General features: G+C 43.0%; 1 protein-coding gene across 1 annotated transcript in view; it reads right to left on the bottom strand.

Annotated features, from left to right (window-relative positions):
- Nucleotides 1-7777: 7777 nt before the first annotated feature.
- The window catches only part of SIRT1 (sirtuin 1), a 36389-nt gene continuing 22423 nt past the window's right edge, over nucleotides 7778-21743 (bottom strand). The window contains exons 6-9 of the mRNA XM_069753447.1: nucleotides 20752-20831; nucleotides 20100-20286; nucleotides 18163-18720; nucleotides 7778-9154 (exon numbers count right to left, since the gene is read on the bottom strand). Coding sequence (XP_069609548.1) covers nucleotides 8853-9154; nucleotides 18163-18720; nucleotides 20100-20286; nucleotides 20752-20831 — 1127 coding nt within the window. The 3' untranslated portion in view covers nucleotides 7778-8852. The remainder of the gene's footprint in view (nucleotides 9155-18162; nucleotides 18721-20099; nucleotides 20287-20751; nucleotides 20832-21743) is intronic.

Raw genomic sequence — 21743 nt, 5'->3', positions numbered from 1 at the left:
GCTCAGAGGCAATGGGGTTCTCTTCATCAGGTAAGGCACACACATGCAACACATTCTGAATCCAGGCTAGGAGGGGGGGCTCAGGACCCGGATTCAGGGGAGCTTCCCTAAGCTTTATGTATCCTGACCTGGAGGAGGAGCTAGACAATTGGTCCAGGGAGACCGAAGTAGAAGAAAGTCTGAGAGAGCAGACAGAGAGTCCTGGCAGCCACGAGGGAGCTGCAGCCTCTGGAAAGGACAGATAACCCGAGGGGTTGTATGTGGAGGAGCTGGAGAGGGAAGGAGCAAAGGAGAGGAACAGGGCTCAGAGGGCATCAGCGGAGGGACACCCTCAGAGCCAGAGCACAGTAGCCAGGTACTGGGAGCCCGTGGCCTTAGTGGAACTGTACAACACTAGGCAGAACCAGAGGGCTGAGAGCTTTATGTGACTGGTCCACACCACACCTGAGACGCAGCAGCACCTAAGGAGCCCGGGCATGATAGAGTCCCTGTAAAAAGGCTCAAGCTGCCCGTCATGCAGGTACCTGTCTCAGGACAGGGGAATAGAGGACTCTGCAGGAGGCTTCAGGCAACAGGGACCCCATTTACAGCAAGCGCTAGTTGGAAAGGCTCACGGACCTCTACTGGAACAAGGAAACCCTCCATTGCCTTTGGGCCAGCCGGGCCTGTGAGGATAATGTATAATATACGTTTTTGTAATATAAGTTTTAGTTTATCTTGCCAGCACATATAGGGTGGGCGTTGACCCCCCTTCGCTCTGTGTTTTGCTTTCTGGAATGTGTGTGTGTAGAAGAGGTTTTATTGCTGGGCAACTTACTCATCCCTCCTCCCATTTAGAATAAGCTAGAACTGGGATAGAATTTCTCTAAATACAGGAAGTCCTTTGTTCTGTTATAGTAAGATATTGGGCCAACAATTTTGGCTAGGAAAATAATAAGTCCATTTTGTGAATCTCCATTGGCGGATCTATCAGCCACTGTAAGCGCGAGCCTCTAATTCCAACAGGTAAAAAAGTATGGATTTCTCCGGAACTGTGTGTCCCAACCAGCCCGAATTTAGTGCCAATAGTAAAAGAAGATGAATGTGCTGTGATTCTAACACATTCTGGAGCGGAGATACAAGCATTATAAAACTTTGTGTTAAAGGGTAAGGGGGGCGCCAGAGAGCTGCAAGTTTTCAAGCGGAACTGTGATATACATAAATCCCTGCAGTTCGTGTTATATTGTAGAGCAGTGGGATAACTAAAATAAGCCCCTGCTGTAAACTGAAAGGCCAATAGCCTTGTGTGTGTTTTCATCACATTGTTAGCAGTGGAGGGATAACGAAGATAACCCCCCTGCACATGTGATAGCCGTCTGTTGGCCTAAAGTCACCCCGATTCATGACGTAGGGGTGACGGTCATAGTGTGAATCGTGACAGGGCCATACCATCATCCGTGCCTGATACCCTGGACTGTGGCCTGCCAAATACAGTAAACCAGGTAAAGACTTTACTACTTGTCTCCTCCATTTATTCATCGGCACATACCATCATCTTGGCCACACACAATAGGACCCCTGGGGACCCCGCTTCACCTGTGGGAAGTGTAACACCCATGCTGCCTTAACATCCCCTTGGGGACCCACTACAATGCAGCGTCGGTCCCACTACTGACCGAAAACCACAGGTGGCGTCACGAATAGACTACATACCAAATCCTTTTAATTGAGTCCCAGGGCCACGGACCGGGTCGCAGCCACCGTGACTTCCCCTTTAATATCGTACCCGGTACCGAGTACCCCCCTGCCCTGGTGGGTGACTCACATACCACATCGTCCTCCCAGTTGCATACTCTGCTCTGGCTACTGCCTCAGCTCCTCCATTTCAGGTTCTGTGCATGCCGTGCAGTTCTCTTGGCAGCAAGCTTAGGGCTTCCAAAAGGGTTAGCACTCGCACTCTGGATTTGTCACCAGGCAATAGCTTGGAGGCGATAAGTATTTAAGGCATAAAAATAATAATAAAAGACTGACTGACACATCCAGGCTAGTGTGAATACTAGGAGCAGCCACCTCCATATAAAATATTCAAAAAGTTGCACTCTGTCGTGCTAAGGGTAAGTTTACACAGGGTATTTTTGTTGCGTTTTTTTAATGCTAATTTTCAGCTGCTTTTTACAGTACCAGCAAAGCCTATGAGATTTCAGAAATCTCATGCACACACATTGTTTTTTGTACATAAAGCATGTCACTTCTTTCAGCTGTGATGCAGTGACCCCTGTTACAGCTAGGGGGCGAGGCATGTGCTCCTCAGGATATGCATGGAGGCATATCTGTGCTTGTAATGGTTGAAATAGCCACACACACCTCCCACCTATGGGAGTGAATACAAGTATATAATGTGACCATGTGGGTCACATGTGGAAAAATGGATGGACCTGAGTGGTCTGTGTGCCAGGTCCTGGTGGGCCTCTGTGTTGGGAGGTGCTGGGAGTAGGACTAGATCCCTGAAGAGCACATGGGGGAGGCCTTGGACCTGGGGGCCTGTGTGTTAGACGGCCCCAGATGGGGATGGACGTCCTGAATAGCGCACAGAGAGGACACATGTGCAGAGTCCGTGATGGCACTGCATTTGGGGAAGCTACAGCCCATCTGTGGATCTAGACTGTCAGGTGGCCTGGTGAGCATGGCACTGCCCTGGATGGTGATCCCAGCTCGGCAGCTTCCCTGAGAGAGCGAGTACTGACAGGAGTCAGCGTATGGATCAGGAGCTCCTAGAAGGTAACCCAGCATATAGGGTGCTGTGCGGTCACCCATGGCATCTGGTCAGAAAAGGATCAGCGTGTTTAGAGACCGCGACCCAATGTCATGTGCGCTATATGACTAGGGACATTGATATTCGGCGTACGGACACTCATGGTAACGAAGTCAGAGGTCCAGCATGTTTAGTGTCTGTGAGATAAAGCCGAATATGAAGTGTCTAAAGATAAAGCTGCTACTTAAGGTACCGTTACACTAAACGTTGTGTGGTCGCTGGGGAGCTGTCACACAGACAGCTCTCTCCAGCGACCAACGATCAGGGGAACGACTTCGGCATCGTTGAAACTGTCTTCAACGATGCCAAAGTCCCCCTGCAGCACCCGGGTAACCAGGGTAAACATCGGGTTACTAAGCGCAGGGCCGCGCTTAGTAACCCGATATTTACCCTGGTTACCATTGTAAAAGTTAAAAAAACAAACAGTACATACTTACATTCCGATGTCTGTCACGTCCCCCGGGATCAGCTTCCCGCACTGACTGTGTCAGCGGCGCCGACCGTAAAGCAGAGCCAGAGCACAGCGGTGACGTCACCGCTGTGCTCTGCTTTCCGGCCGGCGCTGACAGTCAGTGCAGGGAAGCTGACGCCGGATGACGTGACAGACATCGGAATGTGAGTATGTACTGGTTTTTTTTTTTTAACTTTTACAATGGTAACCAGGGTAAATATCGGGTTACTAAGCGCAGCCCTCCGCTTAGTACCCGATATTTACCCTGGTTACAAGTGAACACATCGCTGGATCGGCGTCACACACTCCAATCCAGCGATGACAGTGGGTGACCAGCGACCAAAAAAAGGTCCTGATCATTCCCCAACGACCAGCAGGGGCCTGATCGTTGGTCGCTGTCAAACATAACGAGATCGTTAGCGGGATCGTTGCTACGTCACAAAAAAACGTGACGTTGCAACGATATCGTTATGTGTGAAGGTACCTTTAATGTCACCGGTTGGTGCCTATTGTGTTCTATGAAGTGTATATGATGAACTATGCATAATCAGGTTTATGATGCCATAATAAACCGTGTGAACTGTTTAAGTTGAAAAACCGTGCCTAAGTGCTTGAATCCCGTGCCAAGTGAGTGTCCCCCAATACACTCAGTAAATGCAATCTTACACAGCGTTTTTGCTGTGTTTTTTCACCCATTGACTTGAATGGGTGTTGAAAAAAACACAGCAAAGACGCAGGTATCATTATTTGCTTCGTTTTTGCTGCTGAAAATCCAAGGACATTAACATGGACAAAGAGAAAAAAAAAAGCAGAAAATAAAACGCACCAAAAAACGCACCTAAACCTGCGATTTTGACGCAGCTTCTTTCCTACCAAGAAGATCAGGTTTTCCTGATGAGACTGGAACTCCCCAATTACTTTTGGTCCCTTTAAAAACAGGGTGGCACATGTTAAGGAGCTGAAACTTGTAAACCCTTCATCCAATTTTAATGTGGATACCCTCAAATGAAAGCTGAAAGTCTGAACTTTAACTGCATCTGAATTGTTTAAAATTCATTGTGGTAATGTCTATAACCAAAATTAGAAAATTATTGTCTCTGTCCAAATATATATGGACTTAACTGTATCTCTATTCTAACCTGTCACTCTGTGATTTTACTCTGTGGCAGATGAATTGACAGCTTTCAAAGGACATCAGTGCCCAAAAATCGGACAGCACTTACATGGTCCGAGTGCTGTGCAATATTTTTTTTTCTCTCGCACCCATAGGCTTACATTGGCGAGTTTCGTCCGAATCTCAGTGACAATTGCAGCATGCTGTGATTTTTCACGCATGCCGAACACGGCTGAGAAAATAAACGCTAATGTGAGCTGCCCCATAGATTAACACTGGGCTGAGTGCTATGTGATGTTTTCTCGCATAGCACTCGTCCGTTTTCTATGGTAGTGTGACTCCGGCCTTATACAGGTCATCAAAGCAGCATCTGACAGGCAGGGGAGGAGGAGTCTCAGGTCCTGCTCTGAGCAGGCGCTCACAGACCACCTTCCGTGCAGGACCCTGAAGGACCCAGCAGCCATTTTGTATCCTGGGGTCAGCAAGGAGCTTCAACACAACGCGATCGAATAGTGTTGTGCTGATGGAAGCAGAAAGGGAGCTCACTCCCCTGCAATGCTCCACGATGTCGCTGTTAGTATTGACAGTGACATCAGCGGGATTAAACGCCTACAATCGGTGCTAGCAGGGTGTCAGCTCTCACATAGAGCCGACACCCGCACCAGATATGGCACTTGCGGAAATGCAGCTCCCACGGTGCTGTATATATACACATCACATGCCGGGAAGGGATCAAGTGGCCTAGTTAAAGCCAAGACCTTAAAACAACTGAGAATCTGTGGTCAGACTTGAAGATTGCTGTTTACCAGAGAAACCATCTAACCTGAAGGAGCTGGAGCAGTTTTGCCTTAAAGAAATGGGCAAAAATCCCAATGGCAAGATGTGTAAAGCTCATAGACTTATCCAAAGCGACTTGCTGATGTAATTGCTGTAAAAGGAGGCTCTATAAAATACTGACTTTAGGGGGTGACGTGGAGCGGGGGTGCCATTAGGTCTACAACTAGGGTGCCAACCTCCGCTGTCAGGTAGGGCGAACTTAGGGTTCATCTAGGGAGAGATTAGCCCTAGTTAAGCTACTACACTTCCCTTTGTTATTCACCTTCATCGTTTTTGCACATTTTTGTGATAAACACAATTTTTTTTTATTCCTTTTTTAATAATCTTAATAAAGGTTAATTTTTAGAGGTCTATATTTTTCTGGTGTTCAAGCCTGCAGAAAAGAACATTCCCTGCTATAGTGGGATGTGAAGTTAGGATAGTCATCAGTCGTAATTTTTGTGAGGAAGTCTGAGACAAATCAGCTTGGTCTTGGTTGTGGAGTTATATTAAATAGTTTTGGGGGTTCTTCAATTTGTACTGTAATATGAGCAGTTGGTTAAAATTGAGACCAGTAGTTCAAGCTACGTTTTTGTTATATAGGGACTTACTGTATGTCTTCTAATAAGGTGTCAGTTCAATTTGATGATGAAGCAATGTCTTTCTTGGTTGGGTTTGGCGGACCTTAAAATATTGCCACATTCTTTTTGAATTGGAACTGCAAAAACATGAGATGGACTGGGTTTCAAAGAAGAGATTAGGACAGTGGGAATCCTGCAGGTTTAACTTATAAATTAGACCCGATTACCTGAAGATTATTCTTTTTATGTTCACTCTTGGTTATCTGGGTAGTTTTTGAGAAACTGGAAAGTTTCCACTCCAAAAAATCCTTGAAAAACGGTGTGCAAATAGCCACTAAAAGGTTTTTGACTGTTTCCTCAGTATCTGGTGATAGTTGGCGATAGCGCTGGGCAGCATGGTGGCTTAGTGGTTAGCACTGCAGCCTTGCAGCGCTGGGGTTCTCGGCTCAAATCCCACCAAGGACAACATTTGCAAGGAGTTTGTATGTTCTCCCCGTGTTTGTGTGGGTTTCCTCCTTCCTTTTCTGGTTTCCTCCCATACTCCAAAGACATACTGATAGGGAATCTAGATTGTGAGCCCCATTGAGGACAGCGATGATAACGTCTGTAAAGTGCTGCTGAATTTGATAGCGCTATATAAGGCATAATAATAATAGCTCTCTACTTCTGCCACACCCAGGTTGCGTAATTTGAACGTGTAAACTATTTTGCCAGCTATATCTCCAGGAACACTGACTTTACTATCCTCTTTCCTTGTTTGAGGAAAAACAATGATATTGTCTATTAACAGTTGTACATCTCTCTTGACAACACAAGAATATTAGTGAAAGGGAGGCCCTTACTAATAATGATGGAGCGTAAGCCTATCACTTATGGAAAAGGATCTAGATGTATTTGAAGATAAGACTTAATAATAGCAAACAAGGTAAAACAGTGGCTTCTAATGTCAGAAGGATATTGTAATGTATTAAAAGGGGCATGGACTTGAGGAACAGGGACATAAGATTAATACTCTACTAAGTGTTCGTTCAGCCTCCTCTGCATTATGCAGTTCAGATGCAGGAAGAGTAAGGATGCCCTGGAGTTAGAAAAGCCACAAAACAAACACACAAAGTCACATCTCACTCGCAGTCCATAATCTGAGTGAGATGCATGGACTGGATGCTGGTCTCCGGACTCAAGTCCACAGCCTCATAGGCAACATAAGTGGGGGTGTAGAGTTCAGCTCAGGAGAGCCCCAGCTGTAAAGGCACAATGCCCTGAGAAAATGAGTGGCAGTTAAAGTGACTGTGCCTCTATCTATGACTAGTCCTCTTTTTCTGCAACGCCCAATGGTTCTTTGTTGTTCTTCTACACCCTACCGCCCTTATTGTGCAGTTGCCATCGTGCTTAACTAGTACATGGAGAACAGCAGGTCCACTCTTCACAAGTTTTCTGGAAAAGTTGGGCCTGTTATAAGCACATGTCACTAAGGTAAGCAGTTCCGCTTACTCAGAGTTAACTTTATTTACCCAAAACCTCAACACTATAGAGTGCCGCTTTTGACTTTTTCCTTTAGGGGAGCTCCTTGCATCTTAAGGGAGAAGGGTGTGAAGGTTCAATCTGTTGGGGAGAAAAGCTTTCAATTTGCTCCTGCAGAGCAGATTGGTTCTCACATTGCAGTTGTTAAACTCGTCAAAACAAAGTTTAATAATTCCGAGATTGCAGTAGTCATTAAAAACACCACATTTTGTGTTGAATTTGGAGAAACTACTTGTTATATTGTGTTACTTAAATGTTCCACATTTCTTTTGTTTATTGCAAATAGTAGAAAGTGTGTATATGTTGCTAATAAACGTAATTTGCAATGGGGGGTTGAACAATTCTGATATCAGAGAATGACTGGATATGTGGTCACCGCTCTTCTGCAACCAGAGTATATTAGAGTGCTTTACTGTGCAACTGTTGTAAAGTAGGAATGTAATAGAATTTAAAAAAAAGTGTATAGAAACTGGGTGACCACAGAAGATAACATGTAAATGGAATACGAGGAACACTCATTTTAATATGGAAGGAGAAACAAACGCACTTTTCAAAGTTTCACATAGGATTCAAATGCATAAAAAGTTACATTTCCTTCAAAAACTGTACAGTTACATTCCAGAGTATAAATACTGAAGTATCAATATGTATCAAGATTACATACTACAGGAAATTTGCATATTAAGATTTATTGAAAGGACTCCGATACAAATTCTACCAGAGGGACACAGCTCTCCCCACCCATACGGAGACAACAAAAACTTAAGAAAATAAATTAGGCACAGTTTTATACACAAACAAAATAAACTCAGACATTTTAGATGACAAAAAAACCTGTAAAACATGAATATCGCGGGAACAGCTGCTTTTATCCAGTCAGCCAACCTTTTTTTTTTTTTCTTTAAAGTGTTATGTAGAACTGTACATACTCATTTATATATATTATGGGAAAAAAACATTATGAAAAGTTAAAGAAACCTCTCATTTACATTGGCTCATTTTAACGCAAATATTTCAGTTCAAGCCTAAAATTTAAAAAAAAAACTAAAAAATGCTGAAAAATAAGCCATTTAGTTGAGGAATAAAACTAAAAACGTTGTCAGATAAACAAATAAAACCCCCCCAAAAAAAACCAGAAAAATATTTTTTTTAGTCGTCAGCATTGGATAATGTACTGCTACTTTTAAAAAAGTAATGACAAAACCTTGTCTTTGGCCTATTTTAGCTGTTCCTTTAACGTAAACCTTACATCTAAATGTTTAACAGGAGTTTTACAGTAAAAAAAAACAAAAAACCATGTATCTGAATGATACATAATTAACCACAATACTGCATAAGGAGTTCCACCACTACGCAGAGACAGAAAACGCAAGTTACAAAAATAATTACAGAACGGTCTAGAGTGAATAGAAAGGTCTTTAAAAATTCTCGAGACCATGTCATTTTTTGGGTTCTGTTATACTTTTCTGTATACTAATTTGTGTTTCGCATGCTCTCAAGTCCACATATTTCCATGCTTCTCATTGTCCGGTTTATATTCTTAATGCTGGTGTTAGAAGATGTAAGGCATTGTCTATACTATAACTTTGTTGTGTCATCGGTACCTAAAACCCCATTGTTTTCATATATTACAACCCCATCAGACTCGTCCTCGAGCCCAACTCTATGTTCGGTGTCAGAGTCATTGTCAAACTTGACAAGGTAGAGGTCTTCGTTCTCACTGTCTTCGTCCACGGGTTCCTGTAAACTCGGACTTTGTAACGACTCGCTGTCACTGTTGGTTCCAGATGAGCTGGAGGATAGGTCATCCTCAGAATCAGAGAACACCTCTGCGCCATGGAAAATGTAGCGATTTGGGGACACAAAAAGATACTGAGTACCTAAAAGAGAGAGGGAGAGAGAATTAACCCATACTCCTGCAACAAATGAAAGCCTAAATAACAAAAAAACATGAAGTATGATAACTCAAAAAGATTTTTCCATATAAAATTGTAAGTTTATTAGTGCACAATAAGCAACACTAAAAATTATATAACAGAAACGAAATATCCAGATATATAATCACAATAATACTAACAAAATACAGAAATATTTGAATATTGAGAAATGGGTGCAATAAAAACAATGTTGCACCACCATGGATATAGGAGAACGGGGGGAGTTTTATATGGGAGATCAAGAAAGGCCTAATAATACACAGTAGTCGCTACCTAGAGGGGAAAGTAAAGTGCCCAGTGCTAAATAAATCCCCTAGCAGCTGTATGAGGTGAGAACATTACATCAACTACAGGGTAAGTACCTTATAGTTCAACAGAACCCAAGATGATCAGAGTACAAAAACTAATCCCATATCCCCATCTTACCCGTATCCTTCTCCATGGTTAGCAACACGCGCCCCTACGCGCGTTTCGCCCACAGCTTCGTTGGGGGGCCCGCATTTTATATGGAAAAATCTTTTTGAGTTATCATACTTCATGTTTTTTTGTTATTTATATTAGAGGAAGTATCTCAGGGTATTTACCCCATAAGTCCTGTGTATTCCAGACGGGACTGTGTTTTATGGCAATGGTATCTGTATCTGAGGTTTTGTTTCTGAACAAATGAAAGCCTGCAGCATTAAACTGTTGCCTACTTAATGACTGGGAAGTTTTCGATTTTATGTGCATTCATTTTTAACTCTCCTTTTACGTTAGTCAACAGTCATTTCACGGATTGATTTTTATGGGGCGAATTGTAGTTTTGAATTACACCACTTTACTATGTAATGTATAGAGAAAAAAAAAAAGCCAAATTGTGTTAAAATGCTGAACCCCCCACACACAATTCCACCATTGTTTTTACAACATTCATAATGTGGTATGAATGACCTAGCAGTATTGTTCTTCAGGTTAATACGTGTAGTCAAAAATGTATAGAACATTTAATACAAATATACTTGTATTTCCGTTAGAGGAACCGTGTGGGGGACTGGTTAGTTGCATACTAAGCGGATGTTTTTATAGATGCCATTTTGGCACATATGACATTTTGTTTGCTTTCCATTGCATTTTTTTGTAGGGTGTTCAACCCAAAAAAAAACCTGTCATTCAACTCTTTTTCAGAGTTCAACATGCTTAAAGTGAACCTGTCAGCAGAATTTTGCCGTGTAAACTACAGGCAGTGTCATATTGCCGCTGGTAAATTGATTAACCCCTTAGTGACAGAGCCAATTTGGTACTTAATGACCGGGCCAATTTTTACAATTCTAACCACTGTCCCTTTATGAGGTTATAACTCTGGAGCGCTTTAACGGATCCCGCTGATTGAGATTGTTTTTTCGTGACATATTGTACTTCATTTTAATGGTAACATTTCTTCGATATAACTTGCGATTATTTATGAAAAAAACTAGATGGTGGCCCGATTCTAACGCATCGGGTATTATAGAATATGTATGTCCACGTAGTATATTGCACAGCCACGTAGTACAGTGGGGCAAAAAAGTATTTAGTCAGTCAGCAATAGTGCAAGTTCCACCACTTAAAAAGATGAGGCGTCTGTAATTTACATCATAGGTAGACCTCAACTATGGGAGACAAACAGAGAGAAAAAATCACATTGTCTGTTTTTTTTATCATTTTATTTGCATATTATGGTGGAAAATAAGTATTTGGTCAGAAACAAAATTTCATCTCAATACTTTGTAATATATCCTTTGTTGGCAATGACAGAGGTCAAACGTTTTCTGTAAGTCTTCACAAGGTTGCCACACACTGTTGTTGGTATGTTGACCCATTCCTCCATGCAGATCTCCTCTAGAGCAGTGATGTTTTTGGCTTTTCGCTTGGCAACACGGACTTTCAACTCCCTCCAAAGGTTTTCTATAGGGTTGAGATCTGGAGACTGGCTAGGCCACTCCAGGACCTTGAAATGCTTCTTACGAAGCCACTCCTTCGTTGCCCTGGCGGTGTGCTTTGGATCATTGTCATGTTGAAAGACCCAGCCACGTTTCAGGTTTTTCTCAGGAAATTTCTGCAAGAAATCCTGATCGTGTGCACATAGCCTTAAAAGAGAAAATGAACCATAAAATTTGTTGTACAATTTCTCCTGAATACGCCGATACCCCATATGTGGGGGTAAACCACTGTTTGGGCGCACCGCAGAGCTTGGTAGAGAAGGAGCGCCGTTTTACTTTTTCAATGCAGAATTGGCTGGAATTGAGATTGGACGTCATGTCGCGTTTGCAGAGCCCCTGATGTGCCTAAACAGTGGAAACCCCCCACAAGTGACACCATTTTGGAAACTAGACCCATTAAGGAACTTCTCTAGATGTGTGATAAGCACTTTGAACCCCCAAGTGCTTCACAGTAATTTATAACGCAGAGCCGTGAAAATAAACAATCCTTTTTATTCCTCAAATATGATGTTTTAGCTTGCAATTCTTTTATTTTCTCAAGGGTAACAGGATAAATTGCCCAATAAATTTTGTGGTTCAATTTCTCATGAGTACGCGGATACCCCATATGTAGGGGGGGGGGGGGAGACCACTGTTTGGGCGCATGGCAGAGCTCAGAAGGGAAGGAGCGCCGTTTTGGAATGCAGACTTTGATAGAATGGTCTGTGTGCATTATGTTGCGATTGCAGAGCCCCTGATGTACCTAAACAGTAGAAACCCCCCACAAGTGACCCCATTTTGGAAACTAGACCCCCCAAGGAACTTATCTAGATGTGTGGTGAGCACTTTGAACGCCCAAGTGCTTCACAGAGGTTTATAATGCAGAGTCGTGAAAATAAAAAAAACTTTTTCCACAAAAATGATTTTTTTTTAGCACCTAACTTTTTATTTTACCAAGAGTAACAGGAGAAATTAGACCCCAAAAGTTGTTGTCCAATTTGTCCTGAGTACGCAGATACCCCATGTGTGTGTGGGGGGGGGGGAACCACTGTTTGGGCACACATCGGGGCTTGGAAGGGAAGTAGTGACGTTTTAAAATGCAGACTTAGGCCGGCGTCACACTCAGCGTATAAAAATACGGTCCGTAATTTACGGCTGTAATAAGCAGAAAAGTCCCCAAAATAGTGGTCCGTATCTCCTCCGTAGGCAGGGTGTGTCAGCGTATTTTGCGCATGGCATCCTCCGTATGTAATCCGTACTGCGAGATTTTCTCGCATGCTTGCAAAACCGACATACGGACATACAATGGATCCATGTTCTCAAAAAATCGTAACATCATATATATATGTATATATATATATATATCAGTATATATGATGTTATATCAGTATATATGATGTTAAATATCAGTATATATGATGTTAAATATCAGTATATATGATGTTATATATCAGTATATATGATGTTAAATATCAGTATATATGATGTTATATATATCAGTATATATGATGTTACGATATATGATGTGATATATATATATAAACAAAGAAGAAACAGCCGGACGGCACTAACGACGGAAAGAAGCTGAGTGAACCGCTCACCTGTGTCTAGAAGGTAAAGATCAGTCCTGGGTGCAAGAGCTCCACGAGAAAGCAGCCACAAATGTATCACAAATCTGAAGAAAAGGAGCGCACAACCTGGACATCCGATGCGGGTAAGCTTTAGTCAGTCAAACCCGTTGAAGCGCCAGTCAGGCGCGAAACGGCCGTCGTCTAGCCCAGCCGCATTCCTTTCCTTGCACCCCCGGCCGTGAAGATGTTTTTTATGCATTTGGAATAAAGCTTACCCGCATCGGATGTCCAGGTTGTGCGCTCCTTTTCTTCAGATTTGTGATATATATATATCACATCATATATCGTAACATCATATATACTAATATATAACATCATATATTGTAACATCATATATACTGATATATATATATATATATATATATATTAATAATATACCCGTATATACTCGAGTATAAGCCGACCCGAGTATAAGCCGACCCCCCTAATTTTGCCACAAGAAACTGGGAAAACTTACTGACTCGAGTATAAGCCTAGGGTGGAAAATGCAGCAGCTACCGGTGAATTTCAAAAATAAATGGTCCATACCATTCATTATGGCCCCATAGCTGTGCCATATAGTGCTCTGCACCGTTCATTATGGCCCCATAGATGCTCCATAGAAAGCTGTGCCATTGCTGCTGCTGCTGCAATAAAAAAAAAAAAATGCCATACTCCCCTCTCTTGCTTGCAGCTCCTCAGTGTCCCGTCTCGGCGTCTCTCCGCACTGACTGTTCAGGTAGAGGGCGCCGCGCACACTACTGTTTGGGCGCATGGCAGAGCTTAGAAGGGAAGGAGCGCCGTTTTGGAATGCAGACTTTGATAAAATGGTCTGTGGGCGTTATGTTGCGTTTGCAGAGCCCCTGATGTACCTAAACAGTAGAAACCCCCCCACAAGTGACCCCATTTTGGAAACTAGACCCCCCAAGGAACTTATCTAGATGTGTGGTGAGCACTTTGAACGCCCAAGTGCTTCACAGAAGTCTGACGCAGAGCCGTGAAATTTTTTTTTTTTTTTCCACAAAATTGATTTTTTTTATCCCCCAATTTTTTTTCTATTTTTGCAAGGGTAACAGGAAAAACTGGACCCCAAACGTTGTTGTCCAACTAGTACTTGGTACGCTGATACCCCATATGTGGAGGTAAACCACTGGGCGCATGGGAGAGCACAGAAGGGAGGGAGCACCATTTGACTTTTTGAGCGCAAAATTGGTTGTCTCGTTTGCAGACCCCCTGATGTACCTAAACAGTTGAAACCCCACCAATTCTAAATCCAACCCTAACCCCAAACACAATCTATAATCCTAATCACAACCCAAACCATAAGCCTAATCACAACCCTAACCCCAAAACACCCCTAACCCTAATCCCAACCTTAACCATAACCCTAATCAAAACCCTACGCCCAACACACCCCTAATCTTAATCCTAACCTCAAAGCTAACCCTAATCCCAATACACCCCTAATCCCAAACGTAACCCTAATGACAACCCTAATCCCAACTCTAACTTTAGCCCCAACCCTAACCCTGATTGGAAAATAGAAATACATACATTTATTATATTATTTTTTCTTAACTAAGGGGGTGATAAAGGGGGGGTTCTTTGCAATTTTTTTTTATTTTGATCACTGTGATAGGATCTCACAGTGACCAAAATAAAAAAAAAAAGGAAGAAATCTTCCTCGGCCGGCCAGCAGATCACGGCGGGCGCACTGCGCATGCGCCCACTATTTTCTTACAGAAGCAAGAAGCCGGCGGCCAGGAGAGGAAGCAGGAGGACCCAGGGACACCGGTAAGTATAAATGGGTCCCCGATCCCCCTATTTCTCTGTCCTCTGATGTGCAATCACATCAGAGGACAGAGAATAAAACCACTTTTTTTTTTTTTTTTTTTTTGCAGTCGCCGGTAAACTTATTTACCGGCAATCACAAAACAGGTGTCAGTAAAAACTGACCCGATCATTTTCTTTGGGGTCTCTGCTACCCCCGGCAGCCGAGACTCCAAAGATCTTCCAGGTGTCGACCGGCGGGGGCATTGCGCCCGACATTTTTTTTGCCGGAAGAAGATGGCAGCGCCCATGGGGAACCACGAAGAGCACTGGGGAGACGGGTGAGTATCGCGGGCGATCGGGGACCCCATTTCTCTGTCCTCTGATGTGTGATCACATCGGAGGACAGAGAAATTAAATGACAAATAGCTTTTTTTTTTTTTTTGCGACCACCGGTAAACGGTTAATTACCGGCGATCGCAACTCTGTCGGTAAAAACAGACCCGAATCATGTTCTCTGGGGTCTCGGCGACCCCCGGCAACCGAGACCCCAGAGAAATTCAGACTCTAGGGGGGCGCTATACACTTTTTCCACAGAGCAGTTAATCTGCGGTCGTTAAGGGGTTAAAGTAATACCAGGGGTAAAGAAATCCATCTTGCGTTTTTTGTTTAATCTAGAAGTTTTTAGTTAATGATATACCTGTTGCTCCACAGCGGATTGTAGGCAGAATCTTAATTTCCTGCTGTAAGCTGTAGGAATCAAGGAGAGACCTGCCCACAGGCCATCCCGAAGCACAAGCATGTTCCTCATCATATACACAGACTGACTGTGCTTCTATATATTTTCTATTTGTTTCTTTTAATAATCATTTTTATTTCTAAGACTCTTTAGCCAACTTCAACCTGCAATCACTTGATAGCTTATGATATATACTGCATTATTGCACTGTTCCAAATATACAGTGGGTAAGGAAAGTATTCAGACCCCTTTACATTTTTCACTATGTTTCATTGCAGACATTTGGTAAATTCAAAAAAGTTAATTTCTTTTCTCATTACTGTACACTCTGCACCCCATCTTGACTGATAAAAACAAATATAGACATTTTTGCAAATTTATTAAAAAAGAAAAACTGAAATATCACATGGTCATAAGTATTCAGACCCTTTGCTCAGTATTGAGTAGAAGCACCCTTCGGAGCTAGTACAGCCATGAGTCTTCTTGGGAATGATGCAACAAGTTTTCCACACCATGATTTGGGGATCCTCTGCCATTCTTCCTTGCAGATCCTGTCCAGTTCCGTCAGGTTGGATAGTGAACGTTGGACAGCCATTTTCAGGTCTCTCCAGAGATGCTCAATTGGGTTTAGGTCAGGTCTCTGGCTAGGCCAATCAACAATGGTCACAGAGTTGTTCTGAAGCCACTCCTTTGTTATTTTAGCTGTGTGCTTAGGGTCATTGTCTTGTTGGAAGGTGAACCTTTGGCCAAGTCTGAGGTCCAGAGCACTCTGGAAGAGGTTTTCATCCAGGATATCTCTGTACTTGGCCACATTCACGTTTCCTTCAATGACAACCAGCCGTCCTGTCCCTGCAGCTGAAACACACCCTAATAGCATGATGCCGTCACCACGTTTTACTGTTGGGATTGTATTGGGCAGGTGATGAGCAGTGCCTGGTTTGCTCCATACATACCGCTTAGAATTATCACCAAAAAGGTCCATCTTCGTCTCATCAGACCAGAGAATCTTATTTCTCAAAGTCTGGGAGTCCTTCATGTGTTTTTTTTTTTTTTAGCAAACTATGCGGGTTTAACATGTCTTGCACTGAGGAGAGGCTTCCGTCGGGCCACTCTGCAACAGCGGCCCGACTGGTGGAGGACTGCAGTGTTAGTTGACTTTGTGGAACTTTCTCCCATCTCCCTACTGAATCTCTGGAGCTCAGCGACAGTGATCCTGGGGTTCATCTTTACCTCTCTCACTAAAGCTTGTCTCCCACGATTGCTCAGTTTGGCTGGACGACCAGGTTTAGGAAGACTTCTGGTGGTCCCAAACTACTTCCTGTTAAAAGATTACGGAGGCCACTGTGCTCTTAGTAACCTTGAGTACTGCAGAAATTCTGCTGTAACCTTGGCCAAATCTGTGCCTTGCCACAATTCTGTCTCTGAGCTCCTTGGCCAGTTCCTTTGACCTCATGATTCTCATTTGGTCTGACATGCACTGTGAGCTGTGAGGTCTTATAGACAGGTGGGCGCCTTTCCAAATCAAGTCCTATCAGTTTAATTAAACACAGCTGGCCTCCAATGAAGGAGTAGAACCATCTCAAGTATGATCACAAGGAAATGGACAGCATGTGACTTAAAAATGAGTTTCTGAGCAAAGGGTCTGAATACTTATGACCATGTTATATTCCAGTTTTTCTTTTTAAATTTTCAAAAAAAATTACATTTTTTTTCAGTCAAGATGGGGTGCAGAGTACATTAAATGTGAAAAAAATGAACTTTTTTGAATTTACCAAATGGCTGCAATGAAACAGAAAAATTTTAAGGGGTCTAAATTACTTTCTGTACCCATTGTAGTTAAACTGCAGTTCTCCTATAAGAGGGCCAATATGGCAGCTTTGGGGACTTCAGCAGGACCTCAGCTACCATGAAAACCCATCTGGGGCCATTTATGTACCACTTTCATTGATTAATAGTAGCATTTAATTTGTTAAACAGCAGCGAGTAGAGTTCACTCCGGCCGCTGATATACAGGTGCTGGCAATGCCTAAGCCCGGTTCTATATACCCGCTGTATACAACCACTGTAACCATATGATGTAATATTACATGATGTCCACACGAAGCGCTTAAAAAGGGCATTATTCTTATTGATCTCCGCCAAATCATAAAACTATAGAGATGCTAGTTTAGTCCCTCGCACAATCACTGCGGCGCTCACGGCCACTTCCTATGGAAAGAACTCGACACTCCGGTATATTCTGCAGTCTTGACTGATATTTGACATATCCTAGTGATGGTTTACGCCTAAGAGTAGGATATATACTAAATGATGATTTGTACAGAAAGTCACAATTCAAACTTAAAAAGTGCCACTTCACAGCATAATTTGATTTTTTAAATTACCACTTGCAATCTAAGCTTCAAACATTGTACCACTGGTCAACATGGGAAGTTATTTGTACATCTTAAGATAGGAAGAGGGGAGAAAATTGGACTCATGCAGAACTGGCAATATTTTAGCATTTGGCGTATACATTTCCTATGCAAAGCAAAGTGTCCTCAAGACTATCAACTACAAACCATAAGTAATCTTTTACTACAAATTTGCGGTACATCATTACCACCATCTCTGTAACCTAAGTAGGAGGAGAATAAAGATTTTTAACTTATTTATATTTTCAGGGCAGGCGAGATTAGTATTAGATGACATCTGGCTGGCGAAACCTCCCATGACCATTGTGGCCCATCTGTAAGTAATCAGATAAAAACGACGACAAGATTCATTCCTGATGTCGTCATGTAACCATTTGTCTAAAAGGACAGCTTGGTGATGTCTCGGAGCTTCGAAACAGTGACTGATAGGTTGATAAAGGCCTGTCAGTCAGTCATGAAAAACTCAGACCTGCACACTTACCATCCAGACGTTTGCTTATCTGCTCCTTTGAAGCTTTACTGCTCAGAGCCGTCCTGGATGGATCAATGCTGCTCTCTGTAACAAACTTTGTGGAATCTTCATCGTTTCTCATTGGAGTCTCAATTGCAGGCTCTGACAACTCGAGTTGTGTGATATCGGCTTTAACATTAGTGTTGCCTATGCCTATTTCTCCTTTTCCACTTTGAGAAAGTTCAGATTCACTTTCTGAAGAGGGACAATCTTCTAGTGGTGGAGTCAGAGGCAGCTCTGGGTGCGCCAACACAGCTTGTGGAAACAGATCATGTCTATTGCCCACTACTGGCTTAGGGGGCATTATATCTGGCAAAACGGAAGGTACTATGTTTGGTCGAGGAGGCTTCTCTGTGATTTGTGAAAGTTTCATGGGACTGGTACAAAGTTCTGTATATTTTCCACCCAGACTCTGACACAATTCATTTATAATGACATCGCAGTCACCAAGAAGTTCAATATCAAAATGCAGATGAGGCAACGGCTCTCTGTTGATTAAAATTTGAGGCACTTCATGAGGGATTGAACCTTAAAAGAAATAAAACATAATAAAAATCCAAGTATAAGATCATGAAAATGCATGACTGCCATAGAAAATAGGAAAAAAGCGCTATATAATGTACACATGAAATATTTATCTGCAAAAATTGCTATGAAAAAAAGAAGGTACCGTATATACTCGAGTATAAGCCGAGATTTTCAGCCCATTTTTTGGGCTGAAAGTCCCCCTCTCGGCTTATACTCGAGTCATACCCAGGGGTAGGCAGGGGAGGGGGAGCGGGGGCTGTCTAATAGTACTCACCTGCTCTTGGCGCGGTCCCTGCTGCCCGGCGACCCAGCTTCATCCTGTACTGAGCGGTCACATGGTACCGCTCATTACAGTAATGAATATCTGGCTCCACCTCCCATAGGGGTGGAGCCGCATATTCATTACTGTAATGAGCAGTAACTGTGACCGCTCAGTACAGGGAAAAGCTGCAGCGCCGGGGAAGCAGGAACTGCACCGCGCCAGGAGCAGGTGAGTATATTTATTTTATTTTTCAAAACTTCTGTTTTTTTGTTTTTGTTTTTTTTTTACTTTTGCCATGCTTCAATATTCTCCATAGGAGGCTAGAAGCTGGCACAACTGGATCGGCTCTGCTACATAGGAGCGATGCTCAGATCGCTATGTAGTAGATTTACTGCATTGCTATGAGCGCCGACGACAGGGTGGCACTCACAGCAATCCGGCATCAACAACCATAGAGGTCTACAATAGACCTCTGGCTGTCATGCCAAAGCATCGCTGACCCCTGATAGCGTGACGGGAGTCAGCAATGTGCTCATTTCCAGCCCGATGGCTGGAAGCGGTACTTAAATGCCGCTGTCAGCGTTTGACAGCGTTATTTAACTAGTTAATAGCGACGGGCGGATCGCAATTCCACCCGCCGCTATTGCGGGCACATGTCAGCTGTACAAAACAGCATCCCGGCTTTGATGCAGGCTCACCGCCGGAGCCCGCATCAAGTGGGGGTTCTGACCTAGGACGTACTATCCCATCCGAGGTCAGAAAGGTGTTAATGAGCTGTATCACGTGACCGCTCAGCACGGGAGAGCTGCCGCGCCGCAACAACGGAGATGCAGCGACTGCGCGAGGAATGCGAGTATGAGGTCTTCTGAAAGCTGGCGGCTGCAGCTGTCACTATGCCACAGCCGCCGGCTCCTGCCACTCCTCCGCCGGCAATGACTCGTGTATTAGCCGAGGGGGTGTTTGCAGCATACAAAAAAAGCTGAAACTATAAAATTTCACTGGGAGTGCGGCCATCATTTTATATGCCTAAGCACCTATATAAGTGCATAACATATCAATTAGAGGCAGGCAGAAGCTGCAAACAAAATGGTTGGAATGGTCTCTACTAAACACTTACTTGGGATTAGAGCAACCGGCCTCACTTTCAAAGACGAACCAATGACAATAAGAAGATCAACCTCATCCTTGTCATACTTCATCGCTCTGTGAAATTCAGCAGGTAAATTCTCCCCAAAGAAGACAATATCCGGTTTCATGATTGCAAGTGGCTCATCTGGTGGACATCTCGGACAACGTGGCACAACCTACAAAGCAAGAATATTGAGGATATACTTTCTTCCTGAATTGTAAACCTGTGACGGACAACACAATTCCCAGCATATTTACAGAAATCAGTTTCTGATATGAACTAAAGACATAAGATCACAGACAATCTGTGACTACTACAGATCTCAGGAAACATCCATTGCAATCAAGAACACAAGCAGCACCCTCATTTACTACAGTATACATCATTATTGAACTCCTCCTTAACTTAGAGGGCTTCCCGAGCAGTACCAATTGGGTTTCAGGACTCCGAAGAGTCCTTACATAAAATAAATCTGTGGTGGTCATAAACTGCAGCATTTACCAATGTGATCTCATATCTCCATGCACTTTTCTAAAGGCTTTACAAGAATTCAAGGAAAAGTGAACTATAAAACAGTATGTGACATGGTTGTACAATGTCACCATTCACAATGCTATAAACAAAAACACATGAATATTACCTGGTTAAATATGTCCTCCCTTACAGTTTCACAGTCCACTTTGTTTTTGCATATTAAACAGGAAGCCATGGCAAATGATCCTATGGGCAACAAAGACACAATCTTTATAAAAGGAAAATCCCAAGTGTTGGCTTTACATATAGTGAATCTGACACGTAATTACTATGTGATCTGCATCAAAGATGCAAGACAACGCTGAGAATATTGCTGTGATCTCCATGTGGATTAGCCTTATTGTCATCCTCAGCTATGGAGTCCACAAAAATAAGCAGCACACTACTTTATTCCCACATCTGATTTTTCCTTTCCTCTGTGGTGCAAACAGAAATCTTCTCCCGAATTTTTCACTGCATGTAAAGAGGGTTGCAGAGACCCAATTCCCAATCAATGGATGTGAACGGTCATTAGATTTTACGTGAGCTTTTTTCAGACTATTAGTCAAACTTTTTACAAAAGGGATGGGGAAAAAAAAGCAAAAAAAAAAAACCCTTTATAACAGACTGCACATATGGATAAGTCATCAACTGATTACTCTTTTTACAAGGGTCATCCAGGCGTAATCGCCATTTAATTTTTTTTCTTTCCATAAAACACTAGTGCAGGTAAAAATAAGAAACTTTGTAATATTTCCCATTAGAGAAATTCTTGGCACTGAGATCTCATCTCCTGAGATATCAATCTGCACATGCGCCGCCTCCGGCGGCCATTTTCCTGTAGGCCACCGCATTACAGCAATGAAACTGCGGGGGCTCCGGGCTTTCACAAAATGTCGACGGAACCCTCGCACTACTGAGAATCTCCGAAACTGCCGAGCACCAGCCTGAGAGGACACTCTTGGTAAGCACATCCGGACTATAGGACAACCCCATTTTCCTCCAAAAAATTTTTGGAAAAAAAAAAAAAAAAAAGTATGTAAGCAGCATACACCCATGGTTTCCTGTGTCCCCCAACGAAGCAATAGAGAAAGTATGTATTATTGTCCAAAAAAAATA

Source organism: Ranitomeya imitator, chromosome 2 (genome assembly GCF_032444005.1).
Source record: "Ranitomeya imitator isolate aRanImi1 chromosome 2, aRanImi1.pri, whole genome shotgun sequence".
NCBI lineage: Eukaryota > Metazoa > Chordata > Amphibia > Anura > Dendrobatidae > Ranitomeya > Ranitomeya imitator.
The sequence above is the reverse complement of the archived record's forward strand: the minus strand, read 5'-3'. Positions and strand labels throughout refer to the sequence as shown.